We start from the raw sequence: 20958 nt of genomic DNA on the forward strand, positions 1-20958 counted from the left end.
CACCTTAAGCAAGTGCCCCCCTCAGTCTCTAGACCCTTCACTCATAAGAGCCACAGATAAGCTCCACCCTCCCCACAAAGCCAGTTTAAAAAAAAAAAAAGTGGGTTGACAGGCACTTTCAGCTGAAAATTCTCCACTGCTACAGCCCCTAATGTCAGGCTCAGCTGTGGGTGGTGAAGGTGCTTTCCAAACTCCAGTGGGCCTGGAGGGAGCAGGGGGCCCGGGGCCAACATGCCCAGCACTGTCTCCCCTGCCAGGCTGTGGGCGACCTTGCAAACGTTTAGCCCTGGAGCCCCGCCCAGCACTGGCACTGCAGGAGGCACAGAGGGTGGGGATCGGTCAGTAAAACCGCTGCATCCAGCAGCACAGTGGAAGGAGGCCATGGCTGAGAGCCCGGGGCTGGGCGGGGGGCGGGTGGGGCGGCAGGTCTCAGCCCCCAAGCCTGCAGGGTCAGGGGCCAGCTCTCCCAGCACCAGGGTCAAAGTCTCTTTGACCAGTAGCCTAGGGCATCTTGGCCGGCATGAGCAACACTCTCCTAACCCCAAGACAGCTTCTCAAAAGATAATATTCCTTCTCGATCTTGTTGTTTAGTCACTAAGCTATGTCCCCACTCTTTGTGACCCCATGGACTGCAGCATACCAGGCTTCCATGTTCTTCACCATCTCCCAGATCTTGCTCAAACTCATGTCGATTGAGTCAGTGATGCCATCCAACCATCGCATCCTCCCTTGCCCCCTTCTCTTCCTGCCCTCAATCTTTCCCAGCTTCAGGGGCCCTTCCAATGAGTCAGTTCTTCACATCAGGTGGCCAAAGCATCAGTTTTTCCAGTGAATATTCAGGACTGATCTCCTTTAGGATGGACTGGTTAGATCTCCTTGCTGTCCAAGGGACTCTCAAAAGTCTTCTCCAGCACCACAGTTCGAAAGCATCAATTTTTGATCTTGTAAGGGGCCACAATGACACTTAGGCTGGACTGTGTAAACTGTCAATAATATATCATTTAATGTTCAGCCCTCCGGCTCAAAAAACTTGCATAACTGTGCCTTGCCTTCTAATGAGTGGAATGGTTCTCAGAACTTTCTGAGGAGCTGTTCCCAGGTTATAATCCTCCGTTTGGCATGAATAAAACTGCATTTTCTTTCTTAGCTGGGCTGATCAATGTTTTCACTAACACGCATGACGTAGCCAGCAGGATACCCGCCCTCCAGAGGGCCCCCTGGAGCCTACCCAGAATGGGAGCCAGCACAGCCCATGGATCCCCGCCAGCTTCCCAGTACTCTTCAGGTGTTCCCGGGAGTTCTCCTGATATATGGATTTCATTGTTTGAGTGAGAATCCTGAACACTTTGAGCTGCTTCACTCAAGATTTGGAGTCTTAAGGGATACCAGTACATTTCTCTGGCAGGACCTAGGGTGTTTGGGTAAGATGCCCAGTGAGACACGGGTGGCTGGATTTTTGTTAAAACTGACTTAAACTGCACACAAAAAATGAGTTGATATAAAGCCTGAACAAAACTTTTGCTAGTGAAAGAAGAAGCTGAATTATTCAGCTCTGAAGAATAAGGGAGACCCAGTACAGTCATTAGGTAAACGCTGCTCACCCAGGGACGAGACAAAGGCTGCTGACCCAGCGTTCTGAGCAGCCACGCTAGTTTCAGGCTGTCACGGTGTCACTGAAGTAAGCCACCGGGGCTCTGCCCGCAGCCTAGCCCAGCCAAGGCTCTGGGCCTCTGCTAGGGGCTGTGGGGGAGGGTTCTTTTCCCCTTATGGTTTAAGTAGAAGAATAATGAAATCTAAGCTGAGATCTGGGCTTCCCAAGTGGCTCAGTGGTAAAGAATCCACCAGGAGACACAGTTTTGCTCCCTGGGTTGGGAAGATCCCCTGGAATAGGAAATGGCAACCCACTCCAGTATTCTAGCCTGGAAAATTCCATGGAGCCTGGCAGCTACTGTCCGTGGGGTTGAAAAGAGTCGGACACAATGGAGCACATGCTCACGAGCGGAGGTTTACGCAGCTCAAGCTGCGCGCGATGGCCAGAGACGGGAACTCAGCGCGCTGATGACTTCTCGCCCACCTGGTAAGCGGGATTTGATTTTGAAAAGTGAAGCCAGAGGGAGGGGGAATGAGGCTAGCGGTCGGGAGGTGTGTGCACTGGTCTACACCGGGAAGAGGCGGATTTTCCGAGGGAGTGGGGAAGCACCCCGTGTTTACCCGGTTTTGGTCCTTAATGTCTGGTCTCGGCCAGCAGCAGGTGGTCACTTAGTATGTAGCAACATCAACACATGGGCTTACTTGGTAGCTCAGCTTAAAGAATCTGCCTGCAATGCAGGAGACCCTGGTTCAATTCCTGGGTCAGGAAGATCCCCTGGAGAAGGGAATGGCAACCCACTCCAGTATTCTTGGGCTTTCCTGGTGGCTCAGACAGTGAAGAATCTGCCTGCAATGTGGGAGACCTGGGTTCAATCCCTGGGTTGGAAAGATCCCCTGGAGGAGGGCATGGCAACCCACTCCAGTATTCTTGCCTGGAGAATCCATCCCATGGAGAGGGGCCTGGTGGGCTACAGTCCATGCAGTCCCAAAGATTCGGACACGACTGAGTGATTAAGCACAGCACGGCACAAAATCAAAATATAATGAGACTTGAGTTCTGCTGGAGGTGGGATTCATCGCCATCTTGGTTGCAGCTGGTTCCATCTGGATTTTTGTTTGTATCTGTCTTCTTTTCTTATCTCTGGACTCTTTCAAGATTTACTTTAGGGACTTCTCTGGCAGTCTAGTGGCTAAGGCTCTGAGCCTCCAATGCAGGGGGGCCTGGGTTCAATATCTGGCCAGGAAATGAGATCCTACATGCTGCAACTAAGACCCGGCACAGCCAAATAAATAAATATTTTTCAAAATATTTACATGAACTCCTGCTAAAGGCAGGGGTTGGCAGGTCTGAGCAAATACCTGGAGCAGCTCTGGCAACAATAGGCCATGGCATGCCATGGGAAACAGTCGAGCTGAAGGGTACCTCCTTGGGGAGCTAGGCTCGGAAGCAGCACCTGCACCGCCCTCAGAAAGCTGTTCAGATCATAACTCTTATCCGAATTAGGCCACAGAATTAATACTGGGAAACTGCCTCAAAGGGCAGACAGCTCCTGTGTAAACCACCACCTCTGGGAATGACCACTGGGTTTATATATGCAAATACTTGCAAGTACTTAGTTGGGAACTACAGGAAACTGGGCCCTAAAATTGCCAATTGTTTTGGGCACCCCAAAACAATTTTGAGCTCACAGTTAAAGCCAGCAGTCTTCTGGATCTGTGCCTGCATGGTCTACTGGTAACAGCAGTGGTACGTGTTTTTCATTTCCTAAAATTAGGTTTTGTGTGTGTATGTGTGTGTCCACCTCTGCGACCCCATGGACAGTGGACCAGGCTTCTCTGTCCATGGGATTTCCTAGGCAAGAACACTGGAGTGGGTTTCGAGGACAAATATTTTAGGGCTAGCTCCTTGGATCCTTTGAAGTAGAGAAATATCTAAATTGGTACAATTTTTTAGAGAGCTCTCATCTTAAACTATTGTACCTTTTCTTTCGGCACCTTTTAAAATTGGTATTCAGAAGCCAGAAAAAGCCTTCAAAATTCCCAAATAGCCTCATTTGTTTCTGTAGGTTTCTACAGAACAAAGGTTTCTGTAGGAGGCTAATGAAAGAGCAATGATCTAAAAGATACTTAAAACTTTATCTGGGGCTTCCCTGATGGCTTGGGTAAAGACTCTGCCTGCAAGGCAGGAGATGTGGGTTTGATTCCTGGGTCAGGAAGATCCCCTGGAGAAGGAAATGGCATTCACTCCAGTATTCTTGCCTGGGAAATCACACGGACAGAGGAGCCTGGTGGGCTACAGTCCACAGGGTCGCAAAAAGTCAGACACGACTTAGCAACTAAACAACAACAAATCTATCTACTGCTCCCCTCTGTCTTCCTTTATTAGAGCACTCATTCTGGTCATCTTCAATCTGAATTGCCTTTCCACTCAGAAGACACTATTAAACGATGACCTTTAGAATGGAACCACCTGAGGCTGTAGGCAAGGCTCTTCAGATCAAAGGCCAAACTGAGGACCATAGTTAAAGGAATTCTTAAACTCAGGGAGGATCCTCAGAAGTGTTTGTAAATGGATTACCAAAACGAGAGGCCACTGATCTGAATAAACTGACTATATGTGACGTCTGGAGCCTGATAGGAAGTTTGCGGGGAGTAGGGGAGGCTTTTCCCTTAAGCTAAATGCGGGAAAGTAAAACATCCCAACATAGGTGAGTTTGCTGTCATTGAGGCGGCCATAAACTCTGGGAGTTGGTGATGGACAGGGAGGCCTGGCATGCTGCACTCCATGGGGTCACAAAGAGTCGGAAATGACTGAACTGAACTGAGGCAGCCATACCTGCTTCCACTGCAGGGGGCATGTGTTCGATCCCTTCCCAGGGAACTAAGAGCCCACATGCTGCATGGCATGGCCAAAAAGAAAAAAAATTTCATAATTAAAAAAAGAAATAAAAACAACTGTCCTTGTTTTACAAGTCTAGTCTTTATAGAACAGGAGGTGCAGCTCTAGAAATAATCCAAAGCCCACCACTCATTGCATCACAGTGAGGAAAGAAATTCTATGAGAACATGTATGTTTCCAGAGGTTATAAAATATATTCATAAGCACCAACCAGGAAATCCTCATATGATATATAGTTCACCATTACTTCTTGGTTTCGTACTAGAGATTAAGGTTAATAATTATAATGTATGTAACTAAAATTACTAAAATAATCATGGAAACATCTCTATATGCAAGGAAAATGGGAAGTGCATTTTCAGTGGAAGGAGGGTGTAAGGAATGGAAAGGCATTTTCTTCTGAGATGCTGATCCCAGGTTACAGTCCTCAGTTTGGCTCAAATAAAAATTTCCATCTCTTTCTTAGGTCGACTGATTATCTTTTCTTTGATAGATGAGTAGGAGTGAGTCAGGTAAAGGGCTGTGGGGTGGGAAGCACTCCTGCCCAGAATTAGGGGCTAGGTGGATGGGGCCAGAGCCTAAAACATGGGCCATGTCACATTAATTTTTCATTTTTCCAGTGCATGTAAAAGTTGCTACATTGTAGTCTAGTAAGTGTGCAATAGCATTATGTCTAAAAAAGCAATGTGCGTGCTCAGTTGCTCAGTCGTGTCTGACTCTTTTGTGACTTCATGGACTACAGCCCGCCCAGCTCCTCTGTCCATGGGATTCTCCAGGCAAGAATCCTGGAGTGGGTTGCCACTTCCTTCTCCAGAGGATCTTCCCGATCCCGGGATCAAACTCAGATCTCCTGTGACTCCTGCACTGGCAGGCAGATTCTTTTTACCACTGAGCCACCTGGGAAGCCTTATAAAAACAATGAACACATATTATTTAATAAATACTTCCTTTTTATTGACACATGGGATTCCATGGTATGGATGGACCACATTGTGTCTAACCCACTGTAAAACATTTTGTTTGTTTCCATGTTTTTAGCTACTACAAATAACACTGCTGTGAATAATCATGTACAGCAGGGCCTGGTGCATGGGAAGACCCAGAGGGATCGGGTGGAGAGGGAGGTGGGAGGGGGGACTGGGATGGGGAATACATGTAAATCCATGGCTAATTCATTTCAATGTATAACAAAAACTACTGAGAAAAAAAAAAGATTTAATTTGCTCTTTAAAAATTAAAAAAAAAAAAAAAAGAATCATGTACAGGCATAAGTGCCCACCGCACAGCTGCTGGGCCATACTATAAGTGCCTCTTTAGTTTTTTAAGAAATAGTCAAACAATTTTCTAAATTGGCTCTAATATTTTACATTCCCGCCAACAATGTATAAGAGATCCAGTTATCTACATCCTCTCCAGCTTGTGAGATCGTCACTATTTTTAATTTTAGCGGTTCTAATAATTTTGCAGTGCCATCTCGTGCTGGCCTCAGTGTAAACCCCTTCATCTCCAGTGATGCCAAACATCTTTCAGGTGGTCATGGGCCATCGAATAGCTTCTTCAGTGAAACATCTCTTTATGTCATTTACCCATTTTCTAATTATATCGGCCTCATCTCTGTTGATTATTTTTAGATTTTTTTTAATACATTTAGTTTATTTTTTAGCTGGGCTGGGTCTTCATTGCCGCAAATGCACTTTCTCTAGTCGCAGCGAGCAGGGGCTACCCTTCCTTGCGGTGTGCAGGCTTCTCACTGCAGGGACTTCTGCTGCCGACCACAGGCTCTAGGCCTGTGGCTTCAGCAGTTGCAGCACATGGGCTCAATGGTCGAGGCTCATGAGCTCTAGAGCTCTCAGTAGCTGTGGCACACGCCGAGGCACGTGGGTTCTTCCTGAACCAGCGATCAAACCTGTGTCCTTTATGTTGCCAAGTAGATTCTTAACGACTGGACCACTAGGGAAGCCTCTCTCTGTTGACTTTTGAGCATTCTTTGTATATCCTAGGTCTGAGTGCTTTGTCAGATATGTAGTTTGCAAATCTTTTTTCCCCAATATGTTCCTTGTTCTTTCATACTTGTAGCATCTTTTTGCAGAGCAGAAGCTTTTAAGCCCACTTCATCGATCTTTTTCTTTTCTTTTATGATGTATTTGGTGGAATGTCTATGAAACTTTCACCAAGGTTATTGAATTACCTTGCATTCTTGGATAAGGTCCATTTCAGTTCAGTTGAGTTCAGTTGCTCAATCATGTCCAATTCTTTGCGACCCCATGAATCGCAGCACGCCAGGCCTCCCTGTCCATCACCAACTCCCGGAGTCTACCCAAACCCATGTCCATCGAGTCGGTGATGCCGTCCAGCCATCTCATCTCCTGTCATCCCCTTCTCCTCTTGCCCCCAATCCTTCCCAGCATCAGGGTCTTTTCCAATGAGTCAACTCTTCGCATTAGGTGGCCAAAGTATTGGAGTTTCAGCTTCAACATCAGTCCTTCCAATGAACACCCAGGACTGATCTCCTTTAGGAGAGACTGGTTGGATCTTCTTGCAGTCCAAGGGACTCTCAAGAGTCTTAGTCATGGCAAATGGGCTTCCCTTGTGGCTCAGATGGTAAAGAATCTGCCTGCAATGTGGGAGACCTAGGTTCGATCCTGGGTTTGGAAGATCCCCTGGAGAAGGACATGGCAACCCACCCCAGTATTCTTGCCTGGAGAATTCCAAGGACAGAGAAGTCTGGTGGGCCACAGTCCATGGGGTCACAAAGAGTCAGGCATGGTTAAAGAGGCTTAACACACACCCCCAGGAGGAGCTAAGCTTACTGATTTGAGAATTTTCTTTACTAAAATAAGAATTTAGAGCTATACATTTCCTTCCAAGTACTATCTTAGCAGAGTTCCACAAATTTTTATATGTTATTTTTCATTTTCATTAAGTCAGCCTCCATGACACTCAAGATGTTTGTTACTGAGCATAGTGGGAACTCCAGCTCCTCACATAGCCTCCACTGTGGAGGGTGACCCTGTTACTACCCAGTTCAGGCTCCCCACCTCCCCTTCTCTGACCCACCCTGCTCACCGCTCTGACATGGGGAAAGGGTTGAGGCACTTCATTACAGGCTGGCAAGGGTGAAAATCTAGGCTTCCTACTCCGCCTTTGCTAGTGGGCATGGGGGTCACAACAGTTATTGTCTAAATTTTCTGTTTTGCAAGACTGTCCCTTTCTGGGTCCTTTGACTAAAGAGAGCAGGATTTTCTTGGGGCTTTTTGTGTCTGCACCTGTTGGCATCTCCAGTTGCCAGCTTTTTCAGCAACGCCTGTCCAGATATATGAGAAATAAGAGCCCAGAGAATTCACTGCCGTGTCTCCTCATGGCTATGCAGACCCCATGCCGGCCTGCCTGCTCATCTTTTTTCAGTCTTATGATTGCTTTGTGTAGGTTTTTAGTTGTACTTAACAGGAGGAATAAAGACAAGTGCTTCTGCATTTTTTTGGACACAGAAGTCCTCTGGCTGCTTTTAAATTTTTCTGTTTATCACTAATATAGACTAGCTTGTTTATGCTATGCCATGATGTCATTTTCCTCATGTGTCTTGTGTTTGAGGGTTGTTGAAATTCTTGTATAGTGGGTTTATAGTTTTCATCACGTTTAGAAAAGTCTTGGTCATTATATCTTCAAATTCTCTGTTCCCCCTTCTCTCTCCTCTACTTTAGGGTCCAATTACACATATATTAAGCTGTTTGAATTTCTCCCAGAGAAATGGGCTTTAAAAAAAAAAACCTCACTAGACATAAGATCTGCTGGCATATTTTAGAAAACAATTTTAATATTTTTTGGTTGCATCAGGCAGCATGCAGGATTTTCATTGCCCAACCAAGAATCACATGCTCTGCAGTAGAAGAGTGGAGTTTTAAACAGTGAACTGCCAGGGAAGTCCCCCTTACTTTGCGCCTCTATTTTTTTCCTTCACACGTTTTCCAGGGAGGTATCCCAACTCTAAGAGTGCTTACATCTTCAATATGTACATTAATTTTCTTGGGGAGAATCTTGCCTTTGTTTGTTTCCAACAATGCTGGCAGCATGCGGGGATACACTGCAGACTCAGTTCTGTTGTGGGCACAGTCAGGGGGCTTCCCTTTTTGAACAGTGCCCTTTCCTTTTTTGTAGATTCACACGCACACGGCCAAAGGAACAACTCCACGTTTTCTAAAAGGCCTAGAGAACATTAGTCTCTTCTCTTCCCCTTTGTGTCGGTCATTTTGGCAAATTACCAGAAGATGGAGGCACCAGCCCAAAAGCTAGTGCTGTTTTCAAATTCACCAATCTTCTTTTCTGCAACTTTGACTCTGCCATGTAGGGTATTTTTCGTCTCAGACATTGCAGTTTACATTAGTAGAAGTTTGGTTTGAGTCTTTTTTTTTTTTAATCTTCCCTTTCTCTACTTAACTTTTAAAGTTATGAGTTCTCTTGTCTCACTGTTTCCCTTCCATTTCTCTGGCTCATCCTTACATGGTGGGTCTCCTGACTGGGGGTTATGCTAGGCTCTCTTTAGCACATCCCCCACCCATGACACTCACTCGCCATGTTCCATTTATATGGGCTGCTGTCCATGGGGTCACACAGAGTCGGACACGACTGAAGCAACTTAGCATGCATGCATGCTGACCTGCATCTTCAAGCCAGACAACAGCTGAAGCTCCAGACCCATGCAGAGCCCCCTTTAATAACCTACAGACACATTAAATACAACCCACCCAAAACTGAGCTCACCATCCTCTCCCCAGACACATTGCTTCCCTGGAACCCGTGTCTTGGTGAATGGCACTGCCATCTACCAGGCCAAAGACCTAGGAGTCAGCCTACACCTCTTTTCCCCTTAATCCCACCTCCTGTCATCATTGAGGGCTGTCATTTCTGCCTTCTAAACATCTCAGGACTTTCACCATCTCTGAAGCACACCAAACCACTGCTCTCAGCTGCATCACTCTTACCCAGACACCTTTTCTTGCAGGAGTGGCCTGAACAAAACTTCTCAAATGTAACCTACTCCCTCTGAGGACATTCCAGTGGCCTCCTGTGAGATTAGCTAAGGCTCAAAAGCCTTCCTTAGGGCATATAAAACCCTTGATGGTCTGCTCCTTGATTAAGTGTTGGGACTCTAGCCCAGACCGCCTCCTATGTCTTCATATGCCAGAGGCCTGGAAAGTACGATTGTTTGTTTAATTAAACCACCTCTCCACTAGAATACCTGTTTCCTAATAATGGAGGTTTTGCCTCCCACTACCCTGTGTGCAGCCCATATGAAGTCAGGGCTGTAAAAAGGCTGCACTTGTGGTCAATATGACATCTTGAGTAAAACACTTCCGGCCTCAGGTTGCCCAGATGTAAAATGGGTACAAACATCCCTCCTCTCTTCACTGATCTGGCACAATCGAAATGCTTGTCTTTGTCAACCAGCGCGCCATAATTTGGTCTCCACCGCGTTTTGCTCAAAGATCAGAGCAGGGCCTGGTCCAGATACAGGGCCCTAGGCGGGCCCAGGGCGCAAAATTTCAGGAAGCACCCACTTTCAAGTTCGTGCAAGCGCAAGGCGTCCCGAAAGAGAGTGCCTCCGGGAATGTGCCCGGCGTATACTCTGAGCCAGCAGGCCTGCACGATCAACTAAGAGAACAACTATCCTTCAGTGCTGGGCCCGCCCCCTCCGTAACGTGACTTCCGGCACCGAACTAGACGCCCTACTATTGGCCGTTGTCCCCGTGACGTCACGAGCGCGCGCCCGCCTCCGCTGACGTCTTATTTAGGGGAGCCCCTCGGCTCAACCCCTTGTTAGAACTCTAGGCTGGTAGCTGTCTCCCGAGCTCAGTACCTGCGCTCAGGCGCCGGGTGATCGTGGTCTAGGGCCCGCGAGTCCTACCCCGACAGCGCAGAGCGCCAGGTAGGTTAGATCTGGGCCAGATGGCGGGGCGCACCGGGCCTCCGCCTCCCTCCTGGCCTCCCGGGATGGGCAGGACTGAACGCTGCTGCCCTGTCTCTCCAACCACTCTGATGGGGTGGGCGGGCCCTTCCGAGCGCCCACCGAGTGCAGGGGAGCTAGGCATACGGGCAAACTGGGGGACCCACACGGGGGCGCAGACGAGTGGATAGTGGCACGCGATCCCGGACGCAAACCTTCGTCTCGCAGGCTTATGACGCCTGCGCCGCCCCAGGTCCCAGCCTTTTTGCTTAAGGACCCTTTTCCGGAGCTGGATTGAGCTCAGGCCCTGTAGCTTGCTGATTCCCGCAGAAGCAGCGGGGCCACTTTCAGGTGCGGTAGCTGGTGACTTCACCTTAAGCCTCAACGCCCCTTCTGTGAAATGAGGCGCTCTGCCTGGAGGGATTGCTATAGGATGAAATAAGAACCTGCAAGGGTCTGTCACGTGGGAAGGTCAGCCTGTGGTTATCTGGGAGAGCAGAATGACCAGCCCTCTCCCGGAGGCAGTAGCCAGCAGATCAAATTTCCCGGAGCATGGCTGACGGCTTGCAGGGAGTCCCTGAGCCTCCAAATCTCCTGTTGGAGGTTCCTATTTCTCATCAATACCCCTGGGCTAGTGTCCCACGCTTAACACCCTGAGGACACAAAGACACGTTAACCCAAATCAAGAACTCCAGTGTCGCCTGTACCTGGATTCAAGTCCCAGCACTTTATTGTAGACTTTTTATCTGTGAAATGGGACCAACAGACCCTACCTTCCACAGTTGTCGGGAGAATTAAATCAGACATTGCAGGTAAAGCACTTAAGGTAAGACCTGGCATTCAGTGGGATCTGTTTAATCTTAGTGTGTGAAGTATCTGAGTGCTAACACTGTAGCTTGAACAGCCCTTGCCCGTGGCATGGTTGGCGCTTGTGTAAGGTAGGAAGGTAGGAGGTTTTAAACTCCTGGTTTTCTGGTTAAACTCATCAGCCAGCACAGTGAGCAATCAGAACAGTGATCTGGGTCTAATCAGTCTTTAACTTATCAAGGCAGATGGAACCATTGGAGAACCAGAGTCTGGGATTACCTCCAAGTGCCTGAGCATAATGCATGCTAAGTCGCTTCAGTTGTATCTGACTCTTCATGACCCCATGGGCTATAGCCCACCAGGCTCCTCTGTCCATAGGATTCTCCAGGCAAGAATGCTGGAGTGGGTTGCCATGCCTTCCTCCAGGAGATCTTGCTGACCCAGGGATTGAACCCATGTCTCTTTTGTCCCCTGCATTTGCAGGTGGGTTCTTGACTCGGGCACCACCTGGGAAGCCCAAGCATAAAGGGCTACTTTTAAAAGCAAGGAACCATGAAGAGGAGGGACTTTTGGAACTGAGGCCAGACTTAGAAAGAAAAAAAAGAAGAGAATGGGTTTTGTCTTTGAGTGGAGCCTAGAACTCAAGATGGGACCTGAGCCTTGTTGATACTTTGTCAGTGATTTGAGGAGGGATGGCACCTCCTCTTGAGATCGATGATCACCAAGCTTTCCCAAGTAGTGAAAAGTCAAGCTCCTGCTCCGACATTCCTTCTTTCAGCTGAGACTAGCTGAGAGCCTGCTGTGTGGCAGGCACAGTACTAGGCGCCGTGCACCCAGTAGTGAGAGAGACAGTCATGGCCCAGGAACCCAGAGACCAGAGTGCCCCCGTCAGGCTTAGCCCTGAACCCTCTGCAGCCTCTCCCCAGGCAGCCTGTGCTCTCGCCCATGCGTGCGTGCTTAGTTGCTCAGTCATATCCAGCTCTTTGCCACCCCAGGGGCTGTAGCCTGCCCGGCTCCTCTAGCCATGGGATTTCCCAGGCAAGAATACTGAAGCGGGTTGCTATTTCCTATTCTAGGGGATTTTCCTGACTCAGGAATCAAACCTGTGTCTCTTGCGTCTCCAGCATTGGCAGGCGGGTTCTTTACCATAGCACCATCTGGGAAGCCCACACAGGAGGGTAACAGGATCAAATTGGCATTTAAAAAAATGACTTCGTCAGCTTGTCTTTGAGTGGAGCCTGTTTCACCTGCAGTCTCTTGCTCATGGTAGCAAGAGACTTTAATGAATTCCTAGTCCTGTTCATCTTAGCCTAGCCTACACTTCCTCAAGAAACTTGACAAAGGCAGGACCCTCAATCTTCCCAGCTCCCATTGCTGCTGCTGCTAAGTCGTGTCCAACTCTGTGCGACCCCATAGACGGCAGCCCACCAGGCTCCGCCATTCCTGGACTTCTCCAGGCAAGAACACTGGAGTGGGTTGCCATTTCCTTCTCCAATGCATGAAAGTGAAAAGTGAAAGTGAAGTCGCTCAGTCCTGTCCGACTGTTTGTGACCCCATGGACTGCAGCCTACCAGGCTCCTCCGTCTATGGGATTTTCCAGGCAAGAGTACTGGAGTGGCGTGCCACTGCCTTCTCTGAATCTTCCCAGCAGTGGTCTCAGTGACTGAACCCTACTTAACCACATCAGTTGTTAACATCAGTCTCCCCTGCAGGCAGGATGGTAGGGCTGAGCGTGTCTGGCCTGCATCATTTGCCCAGTGCCTCGGTGGTGCAGGTACAGCCCAAGCTGTCAGGAAGCACTGGTTGAAGGAAGATGGGACCTAGCTCAGTGGCTGGCATGAAGTAGTTGCTTCTCTAGAAGTGTTTCATTGTCGTTGTTCAGTTGCTAAGTCGTGTCTGACTCTGAGACCCCATGAGCTGCAGCATGCCAGGCTTCCTGGTCCTTCACTGTCTCAGTGTTTCATTACAGGCACAGAATTGGGCAAAACTTCACCTTATATACCTGGTGAAATAACAAAATCTGGACCGCTTCCCATGCCGTGTGCCAGGAAAGGCCGATGGGGCGAAAAGTCTTGGGCTGCAGCTCGAGGAGCTTTGGGATCCCCAGCGATGGTTTCAGGCCCTCTGTCCTCGGGACCCACTTTCTCCCCATAGGAGCTGATGCTGGGGTCTGGTGGAAGGAGGTTGCTCACGACTGTGCTGCAGGTGCAGAGGCAGCCCTTTCAGCCCTCCAGAGATATGAGATTGGTGCAGTTCCAGGCACCCCACCTAACGGGACCCCATCTGGGCCTGGAGTCAGGGAATGGGGGGGGTGTCATCAACCTCAACGCCTTTGAGCCCACACTGCCCAGGACGATGGTGGAGTTCCTGGAGCAGGGAGAAGCCACTCTGTCAGTGGTGAGAAGGTAAGTCAGCAGGCAGCATGGCCCTGCCCTAGCTGCCCCGTTCTCCCCTCCCCCCTCCCCACCCAACCCTGCCCTGGGAAACAGAACAAGGGTAGTTCTTTTGCAAGGGATCAGGGTAATGCAGGCTTCCTTTCTCTGGGCCAAGAGCCTTAGGAGTCTTGTGTGACAGTAGGCTCAGTTTACAGGGGGCACCCCAGGGAGGATGACTGACCTTCCCCGGCCACATGCTTGGTGAGGGGGCCAGGATTCTACTCTGTCCCACTGCCTTCCCTAGGGGGTTAAGGCCTGCTTGCCTGAGGGGCTGGAACCTTGGGTCCTAAGAGGGGAGAGGACTGCAAAGATGTTCTTAGAGATGGTTCTTGGGTTTGAGTTGGATTAGGTAGGTGCCTCCCTGAACCCAGGAGCCCTGTGGTATCTGGTCTAAAGATGTTGACACACAGTAAATTAAAAACCACTCTGAGACGTCATTTTCACCTGTTAAGCTGATATAAATACAGATGTTTGACAACACACAGTGTTGGTAACAGTATTTTCCCCCTACTTTCATATTCTTGCAAGATTAGAAACTCCTTCCATGTCCCTTATTAGAGAATTGGGTGCATCTACTGTGCAGTAGTATATAACCATACAAAAAGGAGGAAGCTAATAGACTTTATATGTTAAGATCTCTAAAATACATATTTTTTAAAAGGCGTATATATAACATGCTGTCATTGGCATAAAAAAGATGGGAGAAGAGTTTACACAGAGTGACTGTGAAGATCTATACAGGACACAGCATTTGTCTGTGGGGAGGGAGTGGGGTGTCTAGGAGAAGGGGATGAAGACAGAGCTTTCTTTTATCCCCATTTGCACCCTTTGAATTCACTTACATGGAAATTATTATGTATTTCTGTGTTATGTAATTCCATATTATGCTGTTGTTTAGTCGCTAAGTAGTATCAGACTCTTTGTGACCCCACAAACTCTAGGTCGCCAGGCCCCTCTGACCATGGGATTCTCTAGGCAAGAATACTGGAGTGGGTTACCATTTCCTTCTCCAGGGGACCTTCCCAACCCAGGGACTGAACCCTCATCTCCTGCATTGGCAGGTGGATTCTTCACCACCGAGCCACCTGAGAAAGCCCATATTACCTAATGGGGGAGAGGAAGTCAACACTGGATGAACATAAACAGTACTCTCATATCAAGGGGCAGTAGCTGGGCTTGATTTTCAATGCCGACTCTGATGGTTGCTCTAGAAAGTATGTTTTAAAAAGCAGAGCTTGGTAGCAGCTGCAGGGTCTCCCCAGCAGGCCCCTCTCCTGTTCTGGTCTTTGCAGAGCGCTGGCCACCCACTTGCCAGTCCTCCCACGGGCAGAGGTGACGCTCCTGGCCCCGGTCACTCGGCCAGACAAGGTGGTGTGCGTGGGCATGAACTATGCGGACCACTGCAGAGAACAGAACGTGCCTGTGCCCAAGGAGCCCATCATCTTCAGCAAGTTCGCTAGCGCCATCGTGGGGCCCTACGATGACATCATCCTTCCGCCCGAGAGCCAGGTGGGTGCCTACCCCCCATTCCCCCACCCCGGGCACTGGGGCCCATCACACAGGTGCTCAGCGTCCCGCCTAAGGGAACCACCTGTTGCTCAGTAGTGCATTAAACAGAAACTCCAGGGTATTATACAGTGATAAGACAGCTCCTGGGGGAAAAAAAGACTTTAATTGTTTTTCTGTTTGATTATAAAAGTAATATATTTGCTTCATAGAAAATAAATAAAATATGTAAAGAAATTACATAAATTTCATAATTTTCAAATTTCAAAAGTACACAAATACATAAAGAAATGAAAAGCTACACATGTCCCCACTGTGCAGGGCTTGCAACATTCATGTTCTACTTGTATATCTTCCCAGAATTTTTTTTTTCCTTTTGAACTTGTTTTGGGGGAATAGCCAATGAACCATGTTGTGATAGTTTCAGATGAACAGCAGAGGGACTCAGCCATACATATACATGTATCCATTCTCCTCCAAACGCCCCTCCCATCCAGGCTGCCACATGACATTGAGCAGAGTGCCATGTGCTATACAAAAGGTCCAACCTTGTTAGTTATCCATTTTAAATACAGCAGTGTGTACATGTTCATCCCAAACTCCCTAACTATCCCTTCCCCGCTGCCCCAGCAACCATAAATTCATTCTAGCCAGTGAGTCTGTTTTGTAAGTAAGTTCATTTGTATCACTTCTTTTTAGATTCCACATATAATTCCCAGGGTTTTTCTATTCCTGTTTCTGTTTATACTGTGCATGTACCTACCATTTACTTAAGTTCTCTATCAAGAACATTTTTCATGCCATTAAATATTCTCCCCTGACGTTTTTTAGGTTACTGCTTAGTTTTCTATTGTATCAGTGGCCATAATTTATTCAGTAGTCCTCATATTGCTAAAGAGGTTGTTTGCAGTTTTTGGCTTTTATAATGTTGCAGGGAACATCCTTACAGAAGAGACTTTGCACACCCATGAGTGTGTGATTATTTCCTTTAAATTAACTCTTAGAATGTGAATGTCTTTATCAGGGTGTAGGCAGGGTTTCAAAAATTAGCCAGTGACCTTCGGCTGCACAAGCAGTTTACATATCCACCGGCAGTGTATGTACCCTTCCTAGCACTTTAACATTTTTAGTTTAGAAATACTTTGAAAATTATAGAAAAGTTGGGGGGGAAATGCAGTGACTACCCAGTGTCTCTACCTGGATTCACAATGTCACTGTGCTGTATTTGCTCTTCTCTCCCTCTCTCCCTCCCTCCGCTGCCCTGTTTTCCCACGTCTCTACTTCCTTCCCTCATGTCCCACAGGCGCACACACACTTTTTTAAAGGGGGTTAGTAGAAAGAACTTTACAAAGTAAATTATAGACATTAAGACAGTTCACTCATAATTACAAGTCATGTAGGAGAGCAGTCCTCCTCCTGGGTTTCCTTACCCAGGCGCCCCTTCCCAGTAAAGTCTGTTGCTTTGTCAGCAAAAAAAAAAAAAGTTCACTCATAAAAACTTCAGCATACATCTCCTGAGAATAAGGACAATGTCCTCCATGACCATAATACCATTACCACAACTAAGAAAGTTAACCATATGTAAGTTAATATTAACCAGTCCAATTGGGAGTATTAGCAGTGCCTCCAAAGGTGACTTTTAATTTGGGTCCTGTTTTGTTTTTTGGTGCTCGTCCAGGATCAGTCAGGATCACACGTGATATTTGGTTATATCTCTTGGTGCCTTTTGTCCAGAACAGGGATTCGCAGACTTTTTCTCAAAGGGCCAGTTAACAGTGAATGTTAGGCTTTGAGCAGCAAGTAGTGTCTGTAGTAACAGTTCAGCTTTGCCACTGTTGTGTGAAAGCAGCTTGGCTGGTCCATGAAGGAACATGACTCTGTCCCAGGAAAACTTTATTTACAGGAACAGAGACAGCAAACAAGCAAGGATTTGGCCTGTGGGCCACAGCTTGCTGACCCCTGATCTCAAGCAGTTTTTCTCCCTACTGTTTTTATCTTTCATGACAGACTCTTTGAAGAAATCAGGCACATTGTCTCATAGCGTGTCTCACACTCTGGATTTGTCTGGTTGGTCCGTCATGATTAGATTCAGGTTAAACATTTTTGTCAAGTTCTACACAGGTTAATCTGTTCAGGCTGCTGTCACAAAATACTGTAAAATGGATGACTTATAAAACAAGACATTGAGTTCCTGAAATTCTAGAGGCTGGGAAGTCCAAGATCAAGGTACCAACAGATTAGGACCCACTTTCTGGTCCACAGATGACTGCCTCTTCACTGTGTCCTTGGAGTGAGCTCTCTAACATCTCTTTTTATACGGGCACCAGCCTCTTCATGGGGGCTCTGCCCTCATGACCTAATCACCTCTCATACCATCACACCTCCTACCGTCACCCTGGGGTTTAGGTTGCGGTAGATGAGCTGGGGGGTGGGGAGGGACCCTGACGTTGTCTGTAGCAGCAGGTGCGCACTTGTGTCACATGAAGTGTCAGCTGGTCCTGAAGTTTGATCGCTTACTTTCCTTGATGCTCACGTGACCTCTCCATGGTAAAGGTACATTTCACTGTGGAAGTGAGGAAACAGTCTGCAGAGGAGTCACTGAAACCACGTGACTATCTTATTTGCCCCACAAGTTCTCTTCCAGGGATCATCTGGTCATCTTTCCCTGAACCCATTACTGCAGTAAGGGTTAGAAAAAGCTGACTTTTTTTCTCTATCATGCCTTCTACTTTTACTACCTGGTATTCTGTGGAGAAACACTGCTTGGTTTTTTGTTTTACCCCTGTCCCTTTATCACTGTAAATTCCTGATTTTTACTTTTATCCAATATGTCATACTCCATAGTCCATCATTTACATTGTTTCTGACACTCAGAGGATCTCAGTTTGGTTAGGGGGAGGCTTTCGGATGGCCCCCACCCGCATCACTTTCTGAGCACTTCCTTCCTATGGCCAAGCAGTTCCAGGCTTGTCTCGTACTCTCGTCACCAACAGGGACTTGGCCCTTTCCCCAAGAAATCCAGTTCTTTTTTGTGCTCATGGTTGTTACGGTTAGAAAAGTCAGTTTGCATGACTAACTTGTATCTAGTTTATATTTGCACTTTGCTAATTATGGAACAAGCTGAGCCTGTTTTCCTTTTTGTGGCTGTGTGTATATATTTTTGTAAACTGCTTATTCAAGCCTTTGGCCCACGTTTATTTTGGCATGTTGATCTTGTTATTATTTAAGTGAGTTAGTGCATTAAAGCACTTAGAATAGTGCCTGGCAAACAAGTAGGGTTAGCTATTGTTATTCGGTATTTATCCTTTTTTGGAAGTATCAAGAGTGATTTTGGTAAAACTCCCTCCCCAGAAAAATGTTGCTCTTCCGCAGTCCCTGGAGTCACTGCCTGCCTGCAGCGGTGCTGCCTCCACTGCCCGAAGTCTGTGGTCCACATGTGACACCTCCCCTGCGGGGCCTCCCCTAGGGCTGCGGTCTCCCACGTACGGGCCGGCAGCCACGCCACCGTTAAGAGGCCTGGCCCCGCGGCAGGAGCCCCTCAGCGGAATCATGGAGCTCAGGGCCCAGCAGCTCACTGCCCCTTCCCGCCCTGCAGGAGGTGGACTGGGAGGTGGAGCTGGCCGTGGTCATTGGGAAGAGAGGCAAGCGCATCAAGGTGAGGGGGAGGGCCAGCTACCCTGGCACTGGGGAGTGGTTGGTAGGTACCCGCCCCTGACATGGCCTTGCCCCTCGCCCACCACCACCTCAGCTCTCTGCAGCCCTGACATGGGATCGAGGCTTTGAGACCCTTTGTGACCGGGCTTGGTGTCACCATGAGCTAACCTCCCATCTGGCCAAACCCCCTGCCCCCACAGGCTGCAGATGCCATGGCCCATGTGGCTGGCTTCACTGTGGCACACGACGTGAGTGCCCGTGACTGGCAGGTGAGACGCAATGGAAAGCAGTGGCTGCTGGGGAAAACCTTTGACACCTTCTGCCCTCTGGGCCCTGCCCTGGTGACCAAGGACAGTGTGGCAGGTAGGTGCCTGCTGCCCGCTTGGTGACTGCTCTCCTTGCTCTCGCATGGATGCGTCAGCGAAGCCGCTTTTCAGTCGGGGAGTGAGGGGCGTGGCCCGCCGAGCGCCCCGTCCCCGGCCGCCCTCTCGTTGGCTGTTGGATCAGAGCGGATCTCTCCACCTGGGCCAAGTGCTCCACCGGCCTCCCTCCCGGCCCCTCCCCGTGGAGGCCTACAGCAGCAGAGGCGGGGACTCCGCGCTCGTGACATGCAGTACTAGGGGCCAGGGCTCTCTCCTGACGCCTGGGTCAGGCTTCCTCTGGCTGCACCATCTGGGAGAGGCCTCACGTCGGAAGGGAGCAGGGCTGGCCTTGGAGCATCGCAGAGAACAGCTGTTCCCGAGCCCCCGGCCCTTTCTTTAATAAAGGAGATGGGCGCTAACCCCCGGGGCCTCACCCAGCCGGTGTGTAGCCAGGTGGCAGCAGCTGCGAGCAGCAAGGGCACAGTGAGAGCCTGGAGAAAAGACAGGGGTGAGGAGGACAGCACAGCCCCCCAGGCGGGGCCTGTCCGTGTAATTCAGCCTCACAGCGCCCCTGGCAGTCAGTCATCACTGAAGTTAAACTGGGTTCCTGGGGGTGTGCCTGTGGGTGTGTGAAACAGCAGACAGTCAGGATGAAAGTGCAGGACACTATTAGAGGTGAGCCGGCAGGTGCAGGGGTCTTCACTACTCATGCTGTTACCCTGCTGCTTTGTAACACACAGCCTCTGCTGCAGATAGAATCTGTTTTTTAAGGCAAAACCCAGCCACTGTTCTCTGCCCCTTGAGCCTGGAACATTCCCTCATTAACCCAGCCACTGACCACCGGCGGGCACTGTGCTGGGTGGTGGGCACAGGGAGGCCTGGGCGGGCCAGAGTCCAGAGTCCACACAGGGCGCCAGAGCAGGCACAGGGAGCCCAGCGGACAAGCCTCTCACCTGGCAAGTTACAAGGCCCCCTGCGCCTTCGCTTCCTGATTGTCGGGAGGGGTCTGAGGGTCAGAAGGGAGAATCCCAAATGTGTTGTTTTTGCATTTCAGATCCACACAACCTAAAGATCTGCTGCCGAGTGAATGGGGAAGTGATGCAGAGTAGCAACACCAACCAGATGGTGTTTAAGACAGAAGAGCTGATAGCCTGGGTCTCTCAGTAAGTGGGATAGAGCCTGGCCCCAAACAGCCACCAGGGGGCTTTACTGAGACCCCCATGCCAGGCTGTGGCACCTCAGCCCCTGACCTCACCTGGCCCTTCTGCCCGTAGGTTCGTTACTCTTTATCCAGGGGACATCATCCTGACCGGGACGCCCCCAGGTGTGGGTATGTTCAGGAAGCCTCCTGTCTTCCTCAAGGTAGGTTGGCTGAGCGAGGAAAGGCAGAGGCCTGGCAGGGTTGGCTCAGACCCGAGAAACCCAGGTCTGTATATGTGCGCCACGCCTCAGGCCTGACAGCCTCATGGCCCACTCTGTTGCAGAAGGGCGATGAAGTCCAGTGTGAGATTGAAGACCTGGGTGTCATCGTCAGCAAGGTGGTATGATGACTGCTGCTGCAGGCAGAAGGGGCATTTGTTCCCACGGAGCCCAGCGTGGCAAGAGGCCTGGTGCCAGCCCCCGCGGCTTCTCTTCGGGTAGAGGGGGAGGCAGTGGTGCTCACCTCGTCAATAAACTTCATCTTCCTTTAGGATGTGTTTCAAGGAGTGAGAGGGCATTCTCACCCAGTGGGGAAGGAGGGCAGATACACACACATGATCACAC

General features: G+C 49.1%; 1 protein-coding gene across 2 annotated transcripts; it reads left to right on the forward strand.

The window, feature by feature from the left end:
• The first annotated feature begins 10255 nt into the window (after window positions 1–10255).
• On the forward strand, window positions 10256–20884 carry LOC110135395 (oxaloacetate tautomerase FAHD2B, mitochondrial). Of its 2 annotated transcripts, XM_020890416.2 has the most exons (9): window positions 10256–10412; window positions 11213–11256; window positions 13392–13642; window positions 14965–15181; window positions 18774–18833; window positions 19033–19195; window positions 20249–20357; window positions 20469–20556; window positions 20679–20884. In XM_020890416.2, exons 3-9 carry the CDS (start codon window positions 13398–13400, stop codon window positions 20739–20741), a joined length of 945 nt encoding a protein of 314 aa, XP_020746075.1. In that variant the 5' UTR covers window positions 10256–10412; window positions 11213–11256; window positions 13392–13397; the 3' UTR covers window positions 20742–20884. The 2 variants fall into 2 exon arrangements, with proteins under 2 accessions (XP_020746075.1, XP_020746074.1); XM_020890415.2 differs by lacking the exon at window positions 11213–11256.
• Window positions 20885–20958: the final 74 nt, after the last annotated feature.

This window comes from Odocoileus virginianus, chromosome 2 (genome assembly GCF_023699985.2).
Source record: "Odocoileus virginianus isolate 20LAN1187 ecotype Illinois chromosome 2, Ovbor_1.2, whole genome shotgun sequence".
NCBI classification, from domain to species: Eukaryota; Metazoa; Chordata; class Mammalia; order Artiodactyla; family Cervidae; genus Odocoileus; species Odocoileus virginianus.

What these genes read in the sequence shown, in the direction of transcription:
- LOC110135395 (XM_020890416.2), top strand. Translation starts at nt 13,398, where the DNA reads ATGCTGGGGTCTGGTGGAAGGAGGTTGCTCACGACTGTGCTGCAGGTG. An exon ending in TCCTTCCGCCCGAGAGCCAG is followed by an intron (nt 15,182 to 18,773) that starts GTGGGTGCCTAC and finishes CCCGCCCTGCAG; the next exon opens with GAGGTGGACTGGGAGGTGGA. An exon ending in AGCCTCCTGTCTTCCTCAAG is followed by an intron (nt 20,557 to 20,678) that starts GTAGGTTGGCTG and finishes ACTCTGTTGCAG; the next exon opens with AAGGGCGATGAAGTCCAGTG.